Here is a 24,437-nt window from a genome sequence, read left to right on the forward strand (position 1 = left end):
CTTTACCATCTACACAACTTGTGCTGATGTTTGAAAGCCATCTTTGTAGACTAACCCAATCACATGTTGGTAGGTGGAGTTAGTGTAAATATACTCTGCCAACAATGTGGGCTATTTGCACTTTTTTTTAGTAACAAGCAATACTGAAAATTACTTAAAAAAACATCTGTATTGCTTTCAGTCTACTAAAAAATTAAGGTAAGCGTCACTACTTTTTGTTTGTTTCTACTCAGCAGTGGTTAGGACACAAAATCGTTGCATATACAGTAACAGCACACACGCAAACCCGTGGTTCTCTTAACTCCCAGTAGAGTCTCTTGTCAGGGCTGTTTCTTGTATAATTGTGGCAGATCTATTTCAAGTGGATACTGTTACAGAGCTATGAGAGAATACAGTGGTGAGAACAAAGATGAAAAGTGGAGAGCAGTTGACTGAAGCTGTTCGAGGGAGGCGAGACTCGTCCTCACTCATTCTCTGCTCTCACAGGGAGCCCCACGCAGCCCATGCGAAAGATTACTCATTTCCAGCCTCACCTCACTTTTCTCCTTTCATTAGTCTGGCCCGTTTAGACAGCCCAAGACGTGCCGGGCCCTCGGCTGCGTGGAGTCGTAATTATTACTGACACGCTCAGCCTGCCCCGCCTCCCCGCTGACCTCATCCAGAGGAGTGTGGTGGGGACACACTGTATGACCGTAAACCCATCTCAGCACTGACATCTTATTTGTTTCACCTAATCAGACTGTGGATGGCACTTCACAAAAGGTGGCACACAGGAAGCAAGGGGGCATAATTAGTTATTTTGCCTTCCCTCCTGATAAAAGAGACTGTTGTCAGGTAGAAGGGACACTTCTTATTCATTAGTGTTTTAAGTTCAGAATTCATTGTTTTGTTGTTTTCTGGCTTTAAAAGCCTACGCAACAGCTTTTAGAATGTTAGTGTTTCATTCTTAAAAAGTTACCAGAATAGAAGTCCTGACAGTCCTGACAGGAATGGAAAGGAACGGAAAAGAAATTCAAAACTTGTTGTTTTCTTGTTTTCTTGCATAAAAAGCCTATTTACTTTACTTCACAAGTTTTATTTCACAGAATGTTCCAGGAATGTTCCCAGAATAGACATCCTAGCATTCTCTGCTGATTAAAAAAAAGTTGTAAATAAACATTATTGGAGTATGTTTTACTAGAGAGTGCTATTTCAGTGCTGTTTCTTTGTTATTCTTTGTGAAATTTACTAGCAGTTTCTGAGTGAAATTTTTTTTTCAAAGTGAATCCTACTGTACGCTACCTTTTTTTTTTTTAGTGTAACTATTTTTGGTTCCCAGAACATTCTGAAAATGTTCTAAGATATTCCTAAAATGGTTCCATCCAAATGTTCTCTGTTGGTCAGCCAGAAACGGTTCCTTTAGGTTTTAAGAATATTTTCCACAAAGAGTACACAATTAGCAAATAATGATTTAAAAATATTAGCCAAGTAAACACAATTTAGGTTTGGTTCCATTTAGGTTTGAAGAACATTCCCCTAACATTCTCCTGAAGTCCCTTAATATAGTAAGTTTTTTTAAATAACGTTTTTAAAAACGATGTCTCATTGTAAAACCAGCCTTTTCATGTGTTCTGCATTTTATCCAGCCTGCCTCCAAGCTCTTAACATGAATACTAAGAGGCCTACAAAATCTTAATTTAATTTGCCATACTCTATGTACAATTATGCAGTTCTCCTTAATGTAATATTTGAAACTCAGGCTCTCTTTAGGGTAACCTGTATTTTTAATATAATTGATTTTTCTTAAATTATGCTGAGATCTGCTTATTGCTGTGTAACATGGATTTATTTTTACTGCAAATATCCATTACACTTGTGCCATGTATGCTCTTTACTCTTGCCTTTAGTAACACGCCATGCTACATAGAAAGCCACATAGATAAGCAACAATGATATAGTTAAGATTCACTGTATATTATAATGTACATACAATATATGCTTATATTAGCAAAGTACTTTTGAGGTTATATGTTGTCTAAATGAGTCATGATCTGCGTGATCAAGATACATGCATGAGAGAATACTCAGCGGCATACAGCTCTTCATCTTCAGATAAAGAAGAGAAGAAAGATTTTTCACTGATGCACACAGGTGCTCAGCTTTCTGACTCTGAGTATCTTCAAAGTGTGTAAATTATGTATTTACATCTTTCATGTACAGTACCAATCAAAAGCTTGGGCACAAACTTTTACATTTTTGAATTTACTTTAAAAAAAAAGCTATTAAAAATTGTATATAGAATATTTAAAAAAAAAATGTATGCTGTTAAATTACACATACAGTACTACCATTTAAGTTTGGGGATGGTGCGATTCTTTTATTTTTTGTTTTTTAAGAAGAATATTATACTCACCAAGGCTGAGACTGATGTTGTAAAATATTATTATTATTTAAATATAATACATTTGAATATATTTTAAAATATAATTTATTCCTGTGATGGCAAAGCTGAATTTTCAGCATCATTACTCCAGTCTTCAGTGTCACATGATCCTTCAGAAATCATTCTAATATGCTGATTTGCTGCTCAAGGAATATTGCTTATTATTATCAATGTTGAAAACAGTTGTGCTGCTTCATATTTTTGTAGAAACTTTGATACAATTTTCAGGATTTTTTTGGTAAATAGAAAGTTCAAATGATCAGCATTTATTTAATCATTTATTATTATTTTTTATTTTTTGGTAACATTTTGAATGTCCTTACTGCCACTCTTGACACTCTTGATAAAAGTATCATTTTGTTTTAAAAATGACCAATTCCCCAAAGAGTTCAACTGGTCATCTGTTCAGAGTCTTGATACATATACCAAATGTTTAATCTGCCTGACCCTTTTAAAGTTCAGAGTCAGACCTCAGATGTGTAAGTGTACTATGTGTAAGTGTTACTGTCACAAACCATGAATTATTCACTGTATTTTATTTGAGTTGAAAGTGTACGCCATTGGCAAAACTGGCTCTTGATGAATTCTGTCACATCAGCACTGTGTGACTAAGTGAATTAGATCCAAACACCATCCAGGAAGATTGAAAATGGTCAGTGACAGCTGGCCTTTCTAGATAGATAATTTATCTGTCAATCATCTCTGCAATTATACTAGCATTCACTCAAATGTGGGAGTGTAGAGTCAGACGAACTCTGCGGCTCATTCTGAATGGATCGTAAGCCCACCTCCACCGAAGGAGGACAGGAGCCTTTGTTTCATTCACGCTTCACTTCACACAGCTTTTCCCAGGCTTGGCGCTTGCATGAAGAGCTGGGCGTGTTTGCTGTAACCTTGGCCCTTTGAGTTCATAATTCATTCTGCCCAGCTAGAACATGAATGACACAAATGACTCATCATGATGAAATAATCAGACACTCTAAATGAAAACCCATTTGAAATTAATTCATGAGGCCCTGCATCCCCTGCCCTCCAGTTTCTGATTAAATAAAATGAGAAAAATTGACAGTGACAACGAGGGGATTAAATATTAACCGCACACCGACTGACAGCACAGACGCCTTGAACTTAAGGACGCTGATTTGCACTGCCTTAGAGGAAAGCCCAAATGAGAATGTTGCTGGAATCTTTTGATACGACAACTTTCACCATTCTCTTCAACAGATACTTTAAGGTCTTAAATAATTGCCTACAATGCATACAGTACAGATCTTTTATCTTTTATGGGGTCAGTCAGTGCAAGATAACATTGGAGGTTGTTATGGCAGTGTTTTATCTACCTTTTTAATGCCTTAAGTGGTAGTTCACCCATTTCAAACTTACATGACTGACTTAAATCTGTGGTGTTTTGAAAAGTGATTTTTTTTTTCATACATTGAAAGTCAGTGGTGTTCAATGCTCTTTAAGCTATTTTTTATACATGTTAGATAAAAACAAGAATATATATATATATATTTATATATAAATAACATAAATTACACTAAACTAAATTACAGGCACTTGTGAAATGAACTGGATGTGCCTTACCAACGCCTAACAAGCAGAAACGGTGTTGAATAGAATTTGACGTCCAAGTAAAAAGGAATCTGTATTTTTTATTTTTTTTTGGTCACTTCATGCATTTTCTCTGATCGGATAGTTATCGATCGGTTCCATTTACACTTGGCCACATAAATGTGCCTCTGTAAAACGGATATGAGTCCTATCAACAATTATCGTGCAATTTACAGTACAGATTAAACGGAGTTCACGTCAACAAAAGCAACAGATATGTGCTGAATTTTATTTGATCCTGAGCTCATTTCAAGATCAAAGACCGCAACAGGAGAGAGAGCAGCATCCGCACTAGGAACATAAATTAGCCTTACTACATTTAATAAATGATTTTGTGTTGAGCGTCTGCGACTTACTTTTTAGTTTTATTTGCAGCAGTTTGCACACCGGCTTGCTGAAGAGATACTCAGTTACTCGTCCATGGCAATGCTTGTTACATAGCGCTCTCATATCTGCCTATAACATGTGATATAGCCTATAACACGCTCTCACACGTTTACTATTAACATCTAGGGAAGAGATCCAGGTAACCACACACAGTATTAAGAAACAAGTGTTCTTTTTTTTTGTCTTGTGGTCTATATGTAAACATCTTTTATATAAAATATCATACTCAGGACAGAACTAAATAAGATGTTTTAGGGGGCAGCCCAAATATATATATATATATATATATATATATATATATAATATATATATATTATATTTTTTTTATTTTTTTTTTTTATATTATATTTAAAAAAAATACAGATCCCTTTTTACTTGGACGTTTACTTGGACGTTTAGTCAAACCTTAGCTCTGCACATTAAACTAGAACAGGAGTAAAGATTCTAGAGAAAATATTTATCACACTGAAACTTTAAAGATGTGTTGGTCAGCTTGTTATATATGCAAAAGATCTTTCATGGTGCCTGAGGAACTGTGAGATTCAACTTTACAGCAGTGCATGAAGCTATCAGCTTTTATTGGCATGTGATTTTTCTAGTGGACTGCTTGTTTTCCCAGTCACATGTCTCTGCCAGAGCTGACTGTAATGCTCTTGGAAACTGAGCAATGTTGAAAGCACCACAGAGCCACAGTGTTTACACTTTTCAGGAAAATCAGCCTACTAATGACTTACTTAATGTCTCTGCACATTAGACTCTGATAGGAAGTATTTTAACATCGAAAAATAAAGCAGCAGTTCTAAAGGAACTTTGCAGAGTTTTTCCTAGTTTATATTTATGTCCTACTTTTGCATTAAGGTTTTTTTTTTTTTTTTTTTTTTTTTTTTTTTTTTTTTTTTTTTATGTGACATTGACAGGTGGTCGTTTTTTATGCCATTTTGAGCTGGTGAAAAGTACCGCATCATTTACCAAAGGTACACTCAAGCATAGAATTGTGCAATGACAGCAAAGGATGGTGAGAGGAGCCACTGGCATGCTTAAAATCCAGGCCGTCTCTGTGCTTATTTAGAGTGTATATAAATCACAAGATAGAGGAGAATTAATGCTGGGCTTTTATATTGGTCCCTGTTGACTAGTATAGAGAAAATGCCCCTAAAAAACAAAAATGATAAAGAAAATAAACACACAGCTTGGCTGATGGGATTTGTGGCCTTTTCAGCATACATTAACACCTTTCCCATCTGTATTAGGCACAATAACCAGTGTTTCTCCTCAAGTGGGAAAATTAAGTAATTTTTTCTTGTCGGTACGGACTCTCAAATTATATCACGTTTATTGATTCTGAAAATGAGAAACAAACCAGTGGAAGTAGAGTATCTGCTGAATCAGTCATTCTGTCTTTTTTTTTTTTTTTTTTTTTTTTTTTTTTTTTCGCTGAAGTCATCAAAAAGTGAAAGTGAATTAGTGGGGTTTTCTCCAAATTTCAGATATTTGTATGCAGCTTCCGAGTAAACTGAAGTCCTCTACGTCTTTTTTAGAGAACTTATAACACTTTATAAAAAAAAAAAGATTTTCTCTGTATAACACATTCCGTAACGTAATAAAACACACACAAAACTCTCAAAACTGCTCTTCTAAAACAAAAATCCACATAACACACCTCATAATATTCACACGTCAGAGATGTGCATTGTATCACGCTAGATTATCTGCTGTGTTGTAGGCATGCATAATGTATTGCATCTCTTTCCTGAGTACCCACTACATGCATTGAAAGAGTCCTCTTTCTGTGAAAGCTCAGTTGTTTTTCCATGCATTTCAATATCTACTTCTCTAAGTGCCTTTATGCCTTTAAATGGAATGCAAACATCTCAAACATCTTATATATATCATTATATATATATATATATATATATATATATATATATACATATATATATATATATATATTATATATATATATACATAGATATTAAATATTTATATAATAAAAATTATTCAAAAAAATATTTTTAGGCCTATTTTTCTATTTAAAAGTCTTTAAAAATGTACATTTTGTCATCGATGCTATTTATATTTATATAATATTTTTTTCAATTAGCTATTATTTTTATATTTTGTTTTTATTTAAATTTTAAAATTACGTTTTTTTAAATTAAATTAAGTGTTAGTAATTCTGCATTACTTGTATTCTTGTAATGTATTAGTAATTCTGATATGTGCTTTTGCCATTTTTATTTCTGTATACCTTTTATGTATTTATTTAATTAATTAATTAATTAATGTTTTATATTTAAAAAAAAATTGCCTGGACAAGTCTAAGTTTAAGCTTTTCATCTAACATTTATATTTTATTTTATTTTAGTTTCATTTCAATTACCAAAAAATAACACTGGTCATCTATCCCTTTAAAGCGCTACTCAAATCATATCTGTAGGGGTTACATCACAATTTATATTTTTTAATTTTACATGTATTTATTTGTTTCTTTGTTAGTTTGCATAAGAAAAAAACACCTTTCCTAACTACACTAGTGACTGAAAAGAATGGGCATGTTCTACATATTCTGAGGCACATTAATAGTAATGAAGATGTTCCTTGACATAAATGTCTTTGCTACAGAATTAGAAACTGCTGTTTAACATGCTTAAATATGAAATTCATGTCCTTTGAGGTGCTAGTCTGGTGTTGTAACTGAGCTGGATGACTATATCACTCCAGACAGCTTGCGTGGGTTAGCAGGTCAGCCATGTGTTTAGTAAATAGCCATGTCTAGATGTGAATGCTGTAAACTAACCATGAAGGGATTCTTACTTGAATAAGGGCAGATTCAGACTTGTCATCTCATCATATTAAAATACAGCCTTGAACATATTTAATTATAGTCTAAGCTCATTACAAAGTCTGTAACGGCACGTATAACCACACACTGATGACTCAGTAATTATGCAAACACTTTCAAATAGCCAAACCACGTATAAAGAGTATGTTTGGACACTTGCTTTGCATTTTATCTATCAAAGGGGCAACAGAAGGCAAACAACCCACAAGTTGCCCTCTACTGTGTGAAGTACTTCATGGTACACTCCTACAATATCTAATAGAATTAAATCACATTATGAGCACTCATGTGGGATTACATATGGATTACTCAGGAAAATGTGCAGTGGATTCTAGCCTTCAATTTATAGACAGGCATCTCTGTGGGACGTTTCATAAGCATAGTTCCAGGCTGAGGTGGTGTCTCACTGGAGATTCTTCGTTTTAAAGCTTCATTTTCCATTTTACTACATATCTTTAGAAGAAAGGGAGGTGATTCTATTATTTTGTGTGTGTGTGTGTGTGTGTGTGTGTGAGAGAGAGAGAGAGAGAGAGAGAGAGAGAGAGAAAGAGAGAGAGAGTATCTTGTAATATCCTGGATAAAACATAAGTTATTGGGGAGTATAAATGTAAACTTAATGCGCTCTAACATAATATTCAACTAGTTTTCATCATGCTCGGCTGGTGAAACAATGTTTTAGCTCTGAGAAGACAAAGCTAATGTGCACAGTTTGCACAAAACTCATCACACATGCTGTGTTTTGCATTCCACACAGTACCATCATAATTACAATGCCTCCTAGCAAATCATGCGGATTTACTGGGCTTGTGGGTGTCCATACATATTTCATGATTACATGTGTGTGTACATCTGTGTGCATGTACTGTATATATGATCTTAGGTCCGCATTTAACTTAAAGAAAAGTGGAAGGTTGTAGTCTTTCGAAAGCAAGCCAAAATTTTTCATGCCGTAGTAAAGACCTCTGTATCCAATTTCTGAAGTAGATATGACATTTAAAAAAGTTTTGGTTTGGTTTAGTTTTTTGTTTTGAGCCCAAAGTTGAGTTTTTTTTTAGCCCCAAAAGGAGTCATACAGAAAGTCATGACAATGTGTCCTCACACCAGTGTAGTGTAAAAAAAATTGACAGCCAGATATGACAAGATGAAAAAAAATGTGGCCACTTTTAGAGAACGTTTGGGTGGATAAGGGAACATGGAAAGCAGTTTGTGTGTAGCATTTTGGCTCTTCTGACACATTTATCAGACAACAGCATTTCTAAAGCACTTTCTCTCATTCTGACATGCATCGTGAGTTCCTCTGTCTATTCAGGGTTCTCCACGCTTCACTTGACACAAAGCCATTTATTTATATCAAAATGAAATTTGAAGCATTAGACAAAGCATTTAAAACAGTGAGCTGTAGTAATACACATGTATTTTGATTGGGAAAACATTTTTGCATTCATGTTTCAACTCTGTTTGTATTCATATGGAAATGCTATGGAGTAAAGGCCCGTTCACACCAAGAACTATAACTATGAAGATAACGATAAACATATAGTTGTAAAAATCATTCTCAATATTAAAGAATAGCAAAGTCCACACCACAACTATAACCATAAAGACACAGAGAAACGATATCATTGGAATCACTTTCAGAGCGATTTTTTCCCCAGTTGATGAATGATAAAAATATTGACAGCCAATCAGAATCAATCCTGCTGTCACAAGTTCAAGAATTTAAAGAGGTAGACATGTATGCGTTGAGAATAAACAGACAATATCGTCCGCTGGTGTGGATGCTAATATAGTAATCTTTATAATTATCTTTATAATTTATAATCTTTATAGTTATCTTTCTTGGTGTGAACGGGCCTTAGTCCTTTCTTAACCAGTCTATGTGACTAGTGTTTCAGTTAAAACATTTCTTAAAATATTATATACACTCACCAGCCACTTTATTAGGTACACCTATTCAATTGCTTGGTAACAAAAATTGCTAATCAGCCAATCACATGGCAGAAACTCAACGCATTTAGGCATCTAGATGTGGTGAAGACGACTTGCTGAAGTTCAAACTGAGCATCAGAATGGGGAAGAAAGGGGATTTAAGTGACTTTGAACATGGAATGGTTGTGGGTGCTAGACGTGCTGGTCTGAGTGTTTCAAAAACCGCTGATCTACTGGGATTTTCACACACAACCATCTCTAGGGTTTACAGAGAATGGTCCAAAAAAGAGAAAAAATCCAGTGAGGGGCAGTTGTATGGACGAAAATGCCTTGTTGATGTCAGAGGTCAGAGGAGAATGGGCAGACTGGTTAGAGATGATAGAAAGGCAACATTAACTCAACTCGTTACAACCAAAGTATGCAGAATACCATCGCTGAACGCACAACACGCCGAACCCTGAAGCAGATGGGCTACAGCAGCAGAAGACCACACTGGGTGCCGCTCCTGTCGGCTAAGAACAGGAAACAGAGGCTACAATTTGCACAGGCTATAGAAGGTCCATGTGGAAGTAAAAAATTTCCTGGTCATACTTTGGGCTGCCTTCAGTACCAATTGAGCATAAAGTTTGAAATGTATCCACAGCCCACCTTCAGGCTGGTGGTGGTGGTGTATTGTTGCTAACCATGTTCTATCCACTTTATGACCTACCAGTTGAGCCATTTTCTACATGGCTACTATCTATTTATATGACCATATATATATGATATAGTATACCCATATTCTACTAGACCCCATATATATATATATATATATAATACAATGCCTTGTGATAAGTATTCAGACCCCTTCATGTTTATCACGTTTTGATATGTTGCAGCATTGCTGCTTTAAATTAAACTGCTTTAAATTACTTTAAATTACTTTTTAATGGCAAAGCAAAAACAGAAAATGTCACAACTTTCTATAAAAAAAAAAAAAAATTACATTGAAATAAGTACATTGCATAAGTATTCAAACCCTTGACACAATACTTAGTTGAAGCACATTTACAGCCTCAAATATTTTAGGGTATGATGCGACAAGCTTTGCACATCAGCATTTGGCAATTATCTGCCATTCTTCACCTCACTTGTTCACCTCTTAAGCTCTGTCAGGTTGAATGGGGACAGATACACATTTCAGGTTTCTCCAGAAATATTTGATTGGGTTCAAGCCCTGGCTCTGGCTGGGCCACTCAAGGATAAACATGATGCTTGGAACTGCGGTTCATCAGACCAGAGAATCTTGTTTCTCACAGTCTGAGGGTCCTTTAGGTGCTTTTTTCCAAGTGTGTTTTCATTTGTCTTCACTGAGGAGAGGGTTGAGTCTGGTCACACCGGCATAAAGCACAGATTGGTGGAGTGTTGCAGCAATGTTTCTTCTATCTCCACATATGATCATGGAGCTCAACTAGAGTGACCATCAGCTTCTTGGTCACCACTCTTACCAAAGCTCTTCCCCATCAATTGCTCAGCTTGTCCAGAAGGCCAGCTCTAGGAACAGTCCTGATTGTTCCAAACGTTTTCCATTATGGACAATGGAGGCTACATTCTTCTGTGAACCTTCAATGCAGCAGAAGTTTTTTCTGAACTTTTCCCCAGATGTGTGTTTTGCTGCAATGGTGTCTCTGAGCTCAGGTTTATTTATTTATTTATTTATTTATTTATTTATTTATTTATTTATTTATTTATTTATTCATTTATTTATTTTGTTCTCAAGGCTTGGTCTTTGCTCTAATATGCATATTCAGCTGTCAGACCTTTTATTAAGACATGTGTTCCTTTCCAAATCATACCCGTTCAATTGAAATTGCCACAGGTTAGCTTCACTCAAAGTGAACTAAATTAAACTAAATTTAAACTGTCCCAGGTAAGGGTATGACTACTTATGCAGTGGAATCATTTAAGTTATTTATCTTTTATAAATTTGCAAAGATGTTACAAACCTGTTGTTTATTTTGTCATTATGGTGTATGGAGTGTAGATTAATTCAAGCAGTTTTATATAAGGCTGCAACATAAAAAAAAAGCTGCAACATAAAAACAAACGTGAAAAAAAAAATAAGGGGTTTGAATACTTTCGCAAGGCACTGTATATTAATAGAAGTCTTTGTATTTGTATTTAAATTCTTCTCATTTTTAACAAATATTAAAATATAATTTATATATTTAAAATAAATTACTTCTCAAATTGCTTTTTACTTTATTTTAATTTTAAGTTTAAAAAACATTATTTCATCATGATTTGTTTTTACTTCTTTTTTTTTGTAGTAAAAAAAAGTCAGTGGGTAAAAATAAATAAGTAAATCTTGCTGGAAACAATAAAAAAAAAATAATGAAATCATGTTTGACTAGCAAGTACCGCTGTAGGCAAGATGGCGTTGAGATAGTACATGTTGGCAAGTTCTCTGAAAATATTGTTTCATTGGGCTGTCCGCCTAAGCTGTCCCTCTTTGCCCCTTTATCTTCTACACCTATGTGTATATGTTTCTCGCACCATATGTCTGAACCCAGCATGCTAGCTTTGCTATCTCGTAAGCTGTTACTAAAGAGATGTGTTTGGAGGTGCACCTCGTGGTTTATTTACTTTTATTTTGATGATTTACAGCGTTGAAAGTTCCAGAGTGGCTGCATGCTGCGATAGCGGCTCGGCACTCAGGGTCGCACTTCAGAGCGTTAAACTGTATGCAAATTGATGGCAATATTTGCCAGTGAGCCTCATAATGGGATAGTTGATGGCTTAAATAAATAGCAGTCATATACTGTACACACACACATATATATATATATATATATACACACACCCAAACCTGGCAGGTCTGGTGTGGTGAAAGGGAAATAAAGGTGACATGCTGCAAGGAGGCGCGCTCCAGCGAAACGAGTTACATGTTTTTTCCTTAAGTTATTTATCGCCAGAGTGCTTTTGGAAAGAAAGAAAATAAATAAATAAAACTAACAGCACTCATCAGAAGCTACAATCTCCAGCTCTCAAGGTGCTGCAGAGATTTAAGGCTTTACAAGGTAGCAATGTATAAACCTTTGAATGTTCAGCACCAGTAGTTTCAAAGGGCTTATTTGAAGTTGCTTTAACTGCTGAGAAACGACGAAAGGGAGAGGTAAATTTTCAGGTGGCTCTGAAGAAGCCAGAGTTTTCAAAACAGGAAAAAAATAAACAAAAAAAAAAAACAAGAATTTTTAACAACCTTATTTCACCCTTTTTTTCAAGAACATTTCATACCAAAGACTTTTTTGTCTTTTGAACTTTTTTGTTGTGTATAAACCATGGAAAGACTACAGAGATTTACATCTTATCAACAACAACAACATAAATCTAGAGCTGTTTGAAGTTTTTCCTCAAATCTGCTAATTTGGTAAAATGTCTCTCTCTCTCTCTCTCTCTCTCTCTCCCCCCACACTCTCTCTCTCTCTCTCTTTCTCTCTCTCTCTCTCTCTCTCTCTCTCTCTCATGCTCTCTTCTACTTTCCAAGGCAAAATTTAAAATTTTTATTTAAACTTTTTTTCATTTAATAGTTATACTATATTTCAGTTTACTTTCAATTACTAAAAGCAGTTTTCTGGCCAGGATTTTAATATTGCCAAAAATATCCAGGTTTTGGCTGTTTGCAATGTGTAGGACGATCGTTGTGTAACATTCACGAGAGCTATAGAGCAGAGCAGAGCAGAACAGTTGGTGTCTTTGGTGTCTTTTTTGATTGGTGTGCAGCGACGCTTCAAGTCAAACGAACAAACAAACACGTGCGCATATTTGCATCGCTTTGATCTTTCCCTGTAGATCTCACCTTCTCACTCGCAGCCCCACGATTGGTCGATTATGTACAATACCTGCATGTTATTGGTCAAACTGCTTTGGATGTTTTAGGCAATATTAAAATCATGGCCAGGACGTGTACCGTATGAACAGCACATATTGCCACCCTAATATTAATTCATCCAATGATTAATGTCCGTATTCTTATTGTGATAATAACGTCTTAATACTAGTATTTGTTCAGTGTTAAGAAGTAAAATGCAGCAGGCAAGTGCTTTGTATCCCATCAGTCAAGATGTTTGGAAAGAAACCCTGTGACATTCATGGCCTTCTTCAACCTCTCTAGTAGAGTGTGTTGACAAGATGTGTATGCACTCATCCTCAGCTATATTTACAAGGCTTCTAACAGCCCTGAAGGGATCTTGACTGTTTCATGGCAACTTGTGCCACTTGGGAATCCACTTAATTCGGAGTGTCCTGGCTGCTCAGGTCCTGCCACTGGGAATCAGAGTCCAAGCACACACCAAAGTTATTTGTCACTTTAAACATCTACAATACCTCGAACATATGACATTTGCATGCAATTTCAGTTGAATATCAAATTATATGTAGTTATTACTTAAATATAAAACAATAATAGTTTTTTTTTTCTTTCATGCACAAACATCTCAGAATCTTCCAAGAGATACATTCCTACTGTACTAGCTTTTTGTCTCCGTCATCCATGCATTGTCTCTGTTTCTTTCTCTCAGTAGGTGCTAGCTCACAATGAGGGGTTGAGAGGAGTATGTAGCCCCTGGCCTGCTGCTGAATCAAAAGCAAGCAGTGAGAAACCTGCTGGAAATGGGGCTTGCTGATTTGATGTGCGTGGCAGGGCGGCTTTGAACCCCAGTTGCTGGGTGTGCAGATAAAAGCTACATTACCATCCTGCTCATTTTCTAAAGATCAACATCCTGCAGCCACAGAGAATGGCGTGCAATCAGCCTGCGCTAAAGCACAGACACGATTCTATACTCATTGCCAATCATATCTGATAACGGTAGCCTGTTCTCTAGCAGCCCTACCTCCTATGTGCAGGACTAAACATTTTTCATCAACATTCCTAAACTCCTAAACTTTTTTTAGTCAACTGAACCCCTTTGACCTAAAATATTTAGTTAAAAATATATCCCCTGAGGTTTTAAGTAAATATTTCAATAATGTTCACGGTCCCAATGCAGATTAGTGTTCATAATACATGCAGCCAGACAAATAAAATATTTCATCTTCATTTATGTATTTATTTATCCTCCTTATGATTTAATTAGTAAGCTTATCATCAACTTAAGAACCCTTTGCTGTTCCCTCACAAACCTATTATACAATTATTATATAAACTTATACAAAATTTACTAAAAAGTTTACTCTGGTACAAGCATCATTAATGGAGGTATAATTTAAAAAGTCATTTGTAAAAGTCAGTTGTATACGTTTAATTGACACTAAAAGATAAAAAAAGGGCTTCAAAATTAATCAGATTAATAAAATAAAAAAATTATCACAAAGGCAAAATTAACTATTTGTAAAAAAAAAAAAAAAAAAAAAAAAAAAAAAAAATACAATTAAAATAAATAAATAAATAAAAACACTGGCTACTGGACTTCATTTGGATCAGCTTTTCCCACATCTGCATTGTGTACATGAATGCAATGGCCAATCAGAGCTGTTTAATTTAGGTTATAATTTAATGTATTTGTTAATTTAATTACATTTTATAATTTATAGATTATAATCAGTGATTACAACTAGTCCAAATCAGCACCTGATTCACAAATTACTTAAATTTCATGTTTTAAGCTTCTGTTTGCAGTGGCACACAAAAATGAATGTCACCTGACATTATATATATATAAAAAAAAAGCTTTACAATTCAAATGAAATAGAATTTGGAATTATTTTGTAGTTGTAATATGATACTGCATGCTTATTATGTAGATGGTGGAACGCCCCGTAAACATTGCAAGTGACTTACCTGAGAAATTGAGAATGCTATGATCAACAAGATGTTGACATGGTGTAAATAGAGGTTTATTCTGCAACATGGCCAGCTTTGTTGATTATAATGAGAGTTCAGAAGTCAGGGCTCAATAGTTGCTCCGTGTGAATTTACAGCGTCAGTGATAATGCCATATTCACATTGCTTGCTTTTGGTGTATGATTTATTCAATAAGAGGGCCAGTGTGAAATTGACTGTTTAGGCAGTGTTTTGATTTGCAGTTGCATAAAATGGCAAAAGTAATTCAGGATCAGAGTTTTTAACTTGTTTCGGATGTGGCAAAAAAAAAAAAAAAACGCCATTTTCTTTGTTTGAAACACATTTTTCAGTTTGTATCTTTACACAGCAGCACATAATCTTTCGGGGGGTTGGTTGTAGTTGACTTTTCCAGCTGGCTTCAGCTCATAGAATTATTTTAGCATAAAATGTTCTGATTAATCCTTAACAGCACAGTATTTTTGACACTTTTGCTTTTCCTTTTATGCAGCTTAGCATTGCTCACATATCCATACAAGTGTGAGATTGGGCTCTTTATAACATTAGATCCTTATTTTTTATATATCATTGCAGTTATATTTCCCTAAGCGGTAACCTCCTGTAGCTGTGTTAAGTCTAATTTCTATAAAGTCTCAGACTCATTATTTTGTACATTCATTTGCTTTAGCAGGCTCCAGGCCAGAGTTTCTGCACCAGTATGAGCACTCAACTTTTTTCCTAAACTATAGTTAGAGATTTTTTCCCCCTTCATTTATCATGCTTTCTCCTGTAACATATTTGCTTCAGGATATCAGAAGTACTGTAGGTATTTCATTGCACTACCATCCAGTTTCTACCTTTATCTTCTTTTTGAAGCGCTGTTGAATATGGAAATGAGTTTTTTAGTCGATTGCCTCGATTTTGAACAAATGTTCTCACCGAGAACTCTTACAGATGTTGGTTTTGTTTGTATGATTATTTTTCATTTCACAGATGCGCTTGGTTATGAAGATAATCAGTCAAAATTTCAACCTTATTTAATTTAGGAACTAAAGTTTCATTATTCAGAAAAAGAACAAAAAAATAAATTCTGCTTGAGGGATGCATGTACTTTTATGTAAAAACTAAAATCTGATAGACATTTAACTCATTTAGCTGTATGATACCAATCTGCCAAACCACAAAAAGCGTTTATCTATCTATTTTTATGTTGTTTTATAGGGTCATTGAGTTCCTTGAAAGACCTGATAAATAAAATATATATTTTATGATAATGATTCATAGGTATTCATTCTTTGGTTAACAAACCTTCTTTTGTTGTTGTTGTTCTTTTACGGTTACGTTGTTTTTTTACAGTGGTTAAAAAAAAACATATTTTGTAAGTTTGGACAATGGACATCTTGCCAAATGCCACTCTTGATCAAGAAGAACATAGGAGGCCAACTTGAATAAGTTAAAATTTATTTGGCTATACCTGTGGAGTTCTGGAAGAATGTTTTATAGAGTGATGTGACCAAATTGGAACTATACATTTATACAGAGTCATTTATCCATGATTTTGAAACGGTTCGTTCAATTCAGTTCTGAGCGAAATGTCTGTAAACCCCTCCATTCCATAAGCTTACTCGCCTCTGATTGGTCAGCCTGAGCAAGTTAGCGAGCGCTACCATCTGTGTTGCCAAGTCCGCGGTTGTTTTTGATGTCGTGGGTTGTAGCGACCCCAATAATGTCATATTTAGGCACTGGAATGCGAATTTACCAGGGGAACCCCTACTGAAAGTGTGTATTTTACACCCCAGAAGGCGATTTTTAAAGGGGGACTACCCTCGAAACACGATTGGGCTAGTTTTGAGTAGCAATATGGCGGGTTTTGTTGTGACAACCTGGTAACCCTAGCATGCAGCTTCTCATAAAACAATAATATCATGCCCACAGCAAAATTTTAGCTGCTAAACTGTAAACACTTAACAAAACAATAATGGTGGATACGTTAGCCGAGTGCTAACGAGACTAACTGATGAAACAATACAGTTTGAAAACTGAAATATGTCTACTGTAATGTCTGAAGAACAACAGACAAAAGACGCCCTGTGTCTTAACCTTTAATTTTAACACAGAACAGCTGTATCACATGCGCACCAGCCTAACTAAATCGTCTCTCTCTACCAGGTCTTTTACTCCCTGCATTAACCCTATAACTACATAAACAGTACTTTCACAATGATTCTAAATACTGTGCGCTACACTACATTCTTTATTATTAAACAAAGTAATTAGAACAATGACAGTCTACCTTAATCAACAAGTTCTTAGGAAATAGTAACAGTAATATTGTGCTTTACCTTGAAACCTAAAGCTGCACTAGGTATACAGTACATCACCTATTAGCAAAAAAAACAAAAACAAAAAAAACACTATATATTTTGAGCACTCAATTCAAAATGTACACATCTGTAAAATGATGAGTGCAACAAAAGGTTTGAATTGTATTCCAGCATCTTTTCGACACAGACAGTGTTCGTATTTCATGGGCAGGCGGGGATTATGCTAATATGTTTCCTAGTGACGTATACCGGTAACAGGCAGAAGATTCGAAAATATAACGACTTGTTAAAGCGATTCTGAGTCGACTCTTTCTTTTGATTAACAACTTTGCAGACTGTTAACATTGAAAGATAGCTACTTTACAAACTGCAAAAGAGATATTTTTTGAAAACTCATATAACCTTCTCTTTAAATCTCACTGAAAATATTTGGTGGAATTTGAAGAAAATAGTGACAACATTAAAAGTGAGGAATTGGCCACGATTGCAGTAGAGAGGTGAGAGAAGCTTCTAATCACTTACAGGCAGTGTTTAATGGTTATAAACTGTAAAATGTTAAATATAATAATATACAATAATATTTATTGATTTACTTTATGTTCAACAATTTACATTCTCAGAATCACTCGAATGTGTATTAATAAACTTTCTACAATAGTTTACTGATGTCTTTGTTGAATTGTTTTCATAAAACTTGGATGGATGGATGGATGGATGGATGGATGGATGGATGGATGGATGGATGGATGGATGGATGGATGGATGGATGGATGGATGGATGGATGGATGGATGGATGGATGGATTTGATTCCTTTAGTGATTTATTCTTAGCGAATTACTGGTATAGAGTCAGCTGAAAGAAGCTTCTTGAGTATTCACTGACATTTACTTAAATTGAAGTCCAAAATCTCTGAGGTTTACATAGCAGATGAAGGAAGCAGTGCCCTTTAAATAGGACACTCCCTAACCTTAAAGTCTGATAACCCAAGATTGTTGATTATAAAAAAATAAATAAAAAAAATAAATGAGTGGGCCAACTTGCTCTCGTGGACTTGTTTGCTGAAATTAAAATTGCAAAAAGTTTGTGTGGAGCAGAGCCTGCGGGACGTATGTATGTGAGTCATCTAAAAACTTTCTTGAATAAGACAGCTCATCTCGGCGGACCCCCTGCAGAAATAGAGTTGTCAGATACCTTATTGAGTGCTGAAATTCTTGGCACTTACCACACAAGGCTGGAATGATACAGGAAGCCACGAGGATAGATGGGACAAATTTTTTAACAATTTTCAGTGTTGCTGCGAGCCTTCAAATGTGCAGATCCATCATAATTGTGGTGTGCAGTACTTTTAGAGGAGCCGCTGTCTTTTCTGGCTGGTGAATTAGCAGGGATCTGAAATGCAGAATAAACAGACTGTGGTGACTGGGGAAATGTAGATTTGACATTACAATTGATGGCCTTTTTTGTCTGACTCAAATGGAGTTTTTTTCCATCGTTAAAGTCTCAGTTGTTTAGATCTTGCACACTCGGATACCTCCATTTGTTTCCAGGCTGTCAGAGTACTACACTACTAAAGATGAAGCCCTTTTTATTCAAACTACATACAGAAATATAACGATGCATTTAACAATACAAATGGCCGGGGACAAACATTACATATTTTTTATTATGATTTCACTGAGGAGATGCTGACAATGTTTACAATGCAAAAAAATAATAATAATAATAATAATAATCAGTGTTTTTATCTTATTTAAAAAAAATAATTCTAAACATCCATGATATATTATGTTTATATGTATATTTCTAATATATTATTCTGTTATATTTCTGATATGTTTTCAGTGAGAGCAACCAACAGAGAATACTAATATTGATGAAATATAGATTTTTAAATATGTATTATAAATATATATGATGAACTAAACTAGATTTGCATGGCCAGATTGGTCTTTATTTAAGAGATATTTTGAATGCTCACTCATCTGATCATGTAATTTCAAAGATAGCACAATCATCAGCCTTATTTGTTTGCTCTTTTCTCCTGATTCTCTACAGGTGGTGAGGTGCCCTACACGACTTTGGCTACAAGGATGATGATGGGGGTTTGGTGGCTCTTTGCTCTAATAGTCATCTCCTCCTACACGGCAAATCTGGCTGCTTTCCTCACCATCTCCCGCATCGAGAACTCCATTCAGTGAGTGCACACATTTATTCAAAGTGTCACTCTTGCAGCTAGCATCAAACACTGTAATCATCCGTACAATAACAAAACAACAAACAATTTTCTTTAGCTTTCAATCTTCATTTCAGATAAATATGTTGTTGTGTAGTTTAAGCATCACTAACAAAGATAGGATTTTCTGGCTTTTGTTGTGTTTGGACAGGAACGATATTAATTGAGCAGCATTCCTCCAGTGAAAATGGCTGTCCAGTTGTTAAATACTCACGAGACCTCAGTACAGGTTTCATGGTGCTCCTGCTTCACAAATCAGTTGTCAAATTGTGTGTGTGTGTGTGTGCGCGTGTGTGTGTGTGTGTGTGTGTGTGTGTGTGTGTGTGTGTGTGTGTGTGTGTGTGTGTGTGTGTGTGTGTGATTCATTCCTCACACTCTTCTATATCTCATATTGTGTACTTACCTTATCATTTTTGGGGACAAATTTGTACTACCCAGAAGTTAGCTACTCATGCCAAAAACACACCATCCATCCATTATTCACATTTCATGCTCTCACACAGGACGCGTTTGCATTCCACTACTGATCCGTGGCTGTTTAGGCCAAAAACACACCATTTGTCCATTATTTTCATTTCAAATCATGTAAAAAAAAAAAGAAAAAAAAAGCATTGTGACACTCTTTTATCACAGTAACAATCTTTCTTAGACATTGGTTTAAACTCAATAAATATAAACAGCGTATTATTCATGCATTTGACTTCTAGGTTTGTATCATAAGCAGCAACACAATTAAACACAACATTAAGCCTACTTTTCTTGTTAGGCTATCACAAACATTTCAAATGAAAACTCACCACTGACAGAAACAGTTGACTCTTGTGCCTTTTGCATTTTAATCTTTATGACAAGCAATCCCACTGGTCTTAAAGAACTTTGTTTTTCTACCTCCATAAAAGTGCATATATTATGTTGCCTTGTTTATCTAAAAGTGCATGGCCAAGAGTGATCTTGTCATTTTTAAACCTAGCCAAAAAGCCATGTGTTGACTGTGAAACACAGTAGACTTTAATTGCATCAATTTATTGTGACATTACTGCATTTCCGTGTCAGTAATTTTTACTGCGAACAATGCACTGTCACTTTAACTCCTGGAATGCACTGATGGACTGCAACCGCGTGCAGTGTGAACGCTGTAATCGTTCACATGGGTGAGTAAAAAAATATGCAACGCATACACACTGCAGACGGAGTATGTGTGAAACAGGCGTTAAACCTGACATTGTGTGTGTATTTGTGTGTGTGTGTGTGTGTGTGTGTGTGTGTGTGTGGAAGATCTCCTGGGGGCATGCAAACTCTGTTTTAATTTCCTGTGGCACAAATTAGATCTATCATTCTAGTGAGAATGACGTCAGACGTCTCTGCACCAGTGATTCATTTAACCGCCTAGAGACAGACAGAAAATGCTGCTTTTTCCATTTTGAAAAGGTGATTTTTGAAGTTTATTTCAAAAATAAATTTAATTAGTGATGAGGTGGTACATTTTAAACCAGAACGGCTGCTGCTCTTCCTGTTATGAAGATCATGGCCTTCTATTATTAGCTTTCGGGAAGTCAGGAATATGTAATTTCTATAAATACTAGTAAAAAAACATATATTTTTATGTGACAGGTAGATGTATAATTGGTGACGAATGTTGTCAAGCATCAAAAAACAACAAATTCTGAATGTGTTAAGATAGTATGCCTTTTGAACATTTGAAAAATTACGTCACTTCCTATTAGTTTGAGGTGGTGGTGGTTTAAGTGTGTTGAGTATTGTTTTTATATATATATTTTTTTTTAAACTACTTATATCAATCAGTTAATTCGTTTAAATTTTAACCCTGTAAAACCTGTCATATGTTACAATAGTCAAAAAACATTATATGGACAAAAATTTCAATTAACTTCTTACGCAATAATGTCTAAGATGTTATTTAAATGCTTAGTTTGATGATCAAATCTCTGTAGTTTTTGTTGTGAGGGCAAAACATAAAATACAATGATGGAGAGGTGTACAAATAAACATCCCTCAAAACCCTAATACATCATATTTCATACTCACTTTTTAAAGGGATACTCCACCCCAAAATAAAAATTGTCATTAATCACTTACCCCCATGTCGTTCCAAACCCGTAAAAGCTTTGTTTGTCTTCGGAACACAATTTATGATATATTGGACGAAAACAGGGAGGCTTGAGACTGTCCCATAGACTGCCAAATAAATAACAGTGTCAAGGTCCAGGAAAGTATGAAAAGCATCGTCAGAATATTCTATCTGCCATCAGTGATTCAACCGTAGCTTTATGAAGCAACGAGAATACATTTTGTACACAAAGAAAACAAAAGTAACGACTTTATTCAACAATTCCTCTCCTATGTGTCTGACTAGACAAATCCTACAAATCTGACTAGTACGTAAATGGCTTACGCTCTTCTGTGTCAGCCCGGCCACAGGGATACGTTTTTTTACGTATATTTACGCTTTGGTTTAAAAGCAAACAGTGCATCAGCGCAGCGCAGCCAACACAGAGAAGCGTACGCCATCTGTGTGCTGCTCAGAATTGTCGCTACGCGGATTTGGAGAGACACAGAAGAGGAATTGTTGAATCAAGTCGTTATTTTTGTTTTCTTTGTGTACAAAAAGTATTCTCATTGCACAAAAACAATACTCATTAATCAATAACATCACATGTAGAATCACTAATATCATATGGAGTATTCTGACGATGCTTTTCATACTTTCCTGGACCCTTGACGGTGTATTTTACTTGGCAGTCTATGGGACAGTCTCAAGCCTCCCATTTTTCATCCAATATATCTTAAATTGTGTTCCGAAGACTAACAAAGCTTTTACGGGTTTGGAACGACATGGGAGTAAGTGATTAATGACAAAATTTTCTTTTTGGGGTGGAGTAACCCTTTAACATTTAAAAAAAAAAAAAGTAATGTATGGATAGTCAAGCAAACCTAAGTTGACTTAGTCCAGTAATGCGTTTGGCTTTAAACATTGCTAACAATATACAATGTTATTCTTACATTTGCTTTATTTAAAAATTAAAAATAAAAGATAAACTATCATAATCCTCTCCAGTCACTGCCTTGACTCAGCCTACTATGAGATGTCACTAATCAAGTGCAGTAATTAGACTAATTAGACTCACTATTGGCCAGCAGCCACAGAGTGAACTATATTTTGTAATAACATGTACTCTGTGATTTATAATGTCTAACATGTGGTTAATCAAATTCAGCGATGACTAGTAGTGATAGAGTTAATTGTGCTTGTAATGATCCTCGTCTCCATCATATAACCATGTAGGCGATTTGGGGAGGGGGCGTTAATAGGAAAAATTAGAGTATTTAGTATTTTTTTTTTTTCAAGATCTCAGTTTGTTTATTTTTCTTTGCATTAGATTATCATTAATGAGCTTGTGCTCAGATCGCTTGATTCTAGCTCTATGCACCTAATTAAGATTTCCATAAATTTAAATGTATTATCTTTTAATGTGTAGACGATGGCAGGGTCATTACAGAAATAATTACAGCCTAAACTCTGCACCCATGGGTCTGTTGTATTTAAAATACACAATTCAGTCAGGATGAGCTGAAAGATTTATGAGACAAACTGGGTGTTGGGGTGAGTTCACAATTACATTTTGTCTTGAGAGGAGATTCAGTACTTAATAGATGTAAAGTCGCTACAGTTTGTTTAGTAACATATTATTTTGTTGCTGTGAGAATTTTAAGCCAGAAAGATAGGGGACCAAAATGAGGAGCGTTAGTTCATCAGTCTCTTTTTAGCGACTTTACTGATCCTAACCCAGTGTTAATTAAATCAGGACAACATCAACTTATCGACAACTCTCACTTACCCCACATAGCTCTTAACCAGTAAGCACAAAATCTATACATTCACTCGTTTCATTCATCAGGCTGGTCCTCGAGGAATTCAGACGAACGCTTTGTACTTATTTGATATCGAATGCATTTATGTGAAACTTTTTTAACACGTCTGAATTCTGAGGTAAGTATCAAAAGCACAAATCAATACCCGCAACTGTGGAAACTGAGTTTTTTTTTTTTTTTTTTTTAGTTTTGTTTTACTTTTGCACATGCTGGAACCGTGATGGTTTGGATTCAGCTGTAGACGTTTAGAGAAAAGATTTATCATCTTGTGAGTGAGGAAAACACTTGAGATGGATGTTGTTTGTGCTGATTGCCATTGTTTTGAATGATTTGCAAGACCGTGCCACTGATTTGCTGGATGTAATACAGCTTAGCAAATAAAAAAAAAGAAACATGTCACTGATGTTCACTTTTATCCCAAAACAGCATGAAAATGCCATCCAATTTGCCTTTTTAACAGAGAAGAGTATTAAAGACTGTACTGCAGCCTTAATGTTTAAATATGCATTACAATGTGCCCTTGTGAGGAAGTGTGTTTGAATATTCATGCATATTGTCAAAGAACTTGGTTTAGAAGTAAAAAATAAAAAATGGTTTAAGAAACAGATTGTTCAATGCGGCTCCGTACTGTGAGATGCATCCATCTGTGAAGGTGAAGGAGGGCCAGGCTACAGGCTTCTTGAGATTTTTTTTTTTTTTGTGCGCTCTCAGTTTGCCAGCCATGCCAGTTTGCCTGCGGTCTGGCTAGTCACAGTCACTCTGTGCCATAGATGACAGAGCAAAGAGATCAGCTAAGCGGCCATAGCATTTGAATGCCGCCAGATGGTCACCTATAAAGGGTGTGAAAAAGCATATACACAGATAGATTGCTATTCTTGAGGCTAACTGAATTTTGCAGTAACAAGAACACATTGCTGCTTTGCAAATGTTCCACTAGTATTAAAAATTACAGAGATGGATTTAACTGCAGTCAACT

The 24,437-nt window shown here is 35.4% G+C and overlaps 1 protein-coding gene across 4 annotated transcripts in view; it reads left to right on the forward strand.

Moving 5' to 3' along the window:
• Positions 1–24,437, forward strand: part of grid2 (glutamate receptor, ionotropic, delta 2) — a 382,152-nt gene that overhangs the window by 307,612 nt on the left and 50,103 nt on the right. For all 4 annotated transcript variants that reach the window (XR_006155441.1, XR_006155442.1, XM_042729881.1 and 1 more), the window contains exon 12: positions 19,393–19,531. Coding sequence is in view for 2 of the 4 variants with exons in the window: in XM_042729881.1 (XP_042585815.1) it covers positions 19,393–19,531 (139 nt within the window). In the remaining 2 variants the exon portion in view is untranslated. The remainder of the gene's footprint in view (positions 1–19,392; positions 19,532–24,437) is intronic.

Source organism: Cyprinus carpio, chromosome B8, assembly GCF_018340385.1.
Source record: "Cyprinus carpio isolate SPL01 chromosome B8, ASM1834038v1, whole genome shotgun sequence".
Classification (NCBI taxonomy): Eukaryota; Metazoa; Chordata; class Actinopteri; order Cypriniformes; family Cyprinidae; genus Cyprinus; species Cyprinus carpio.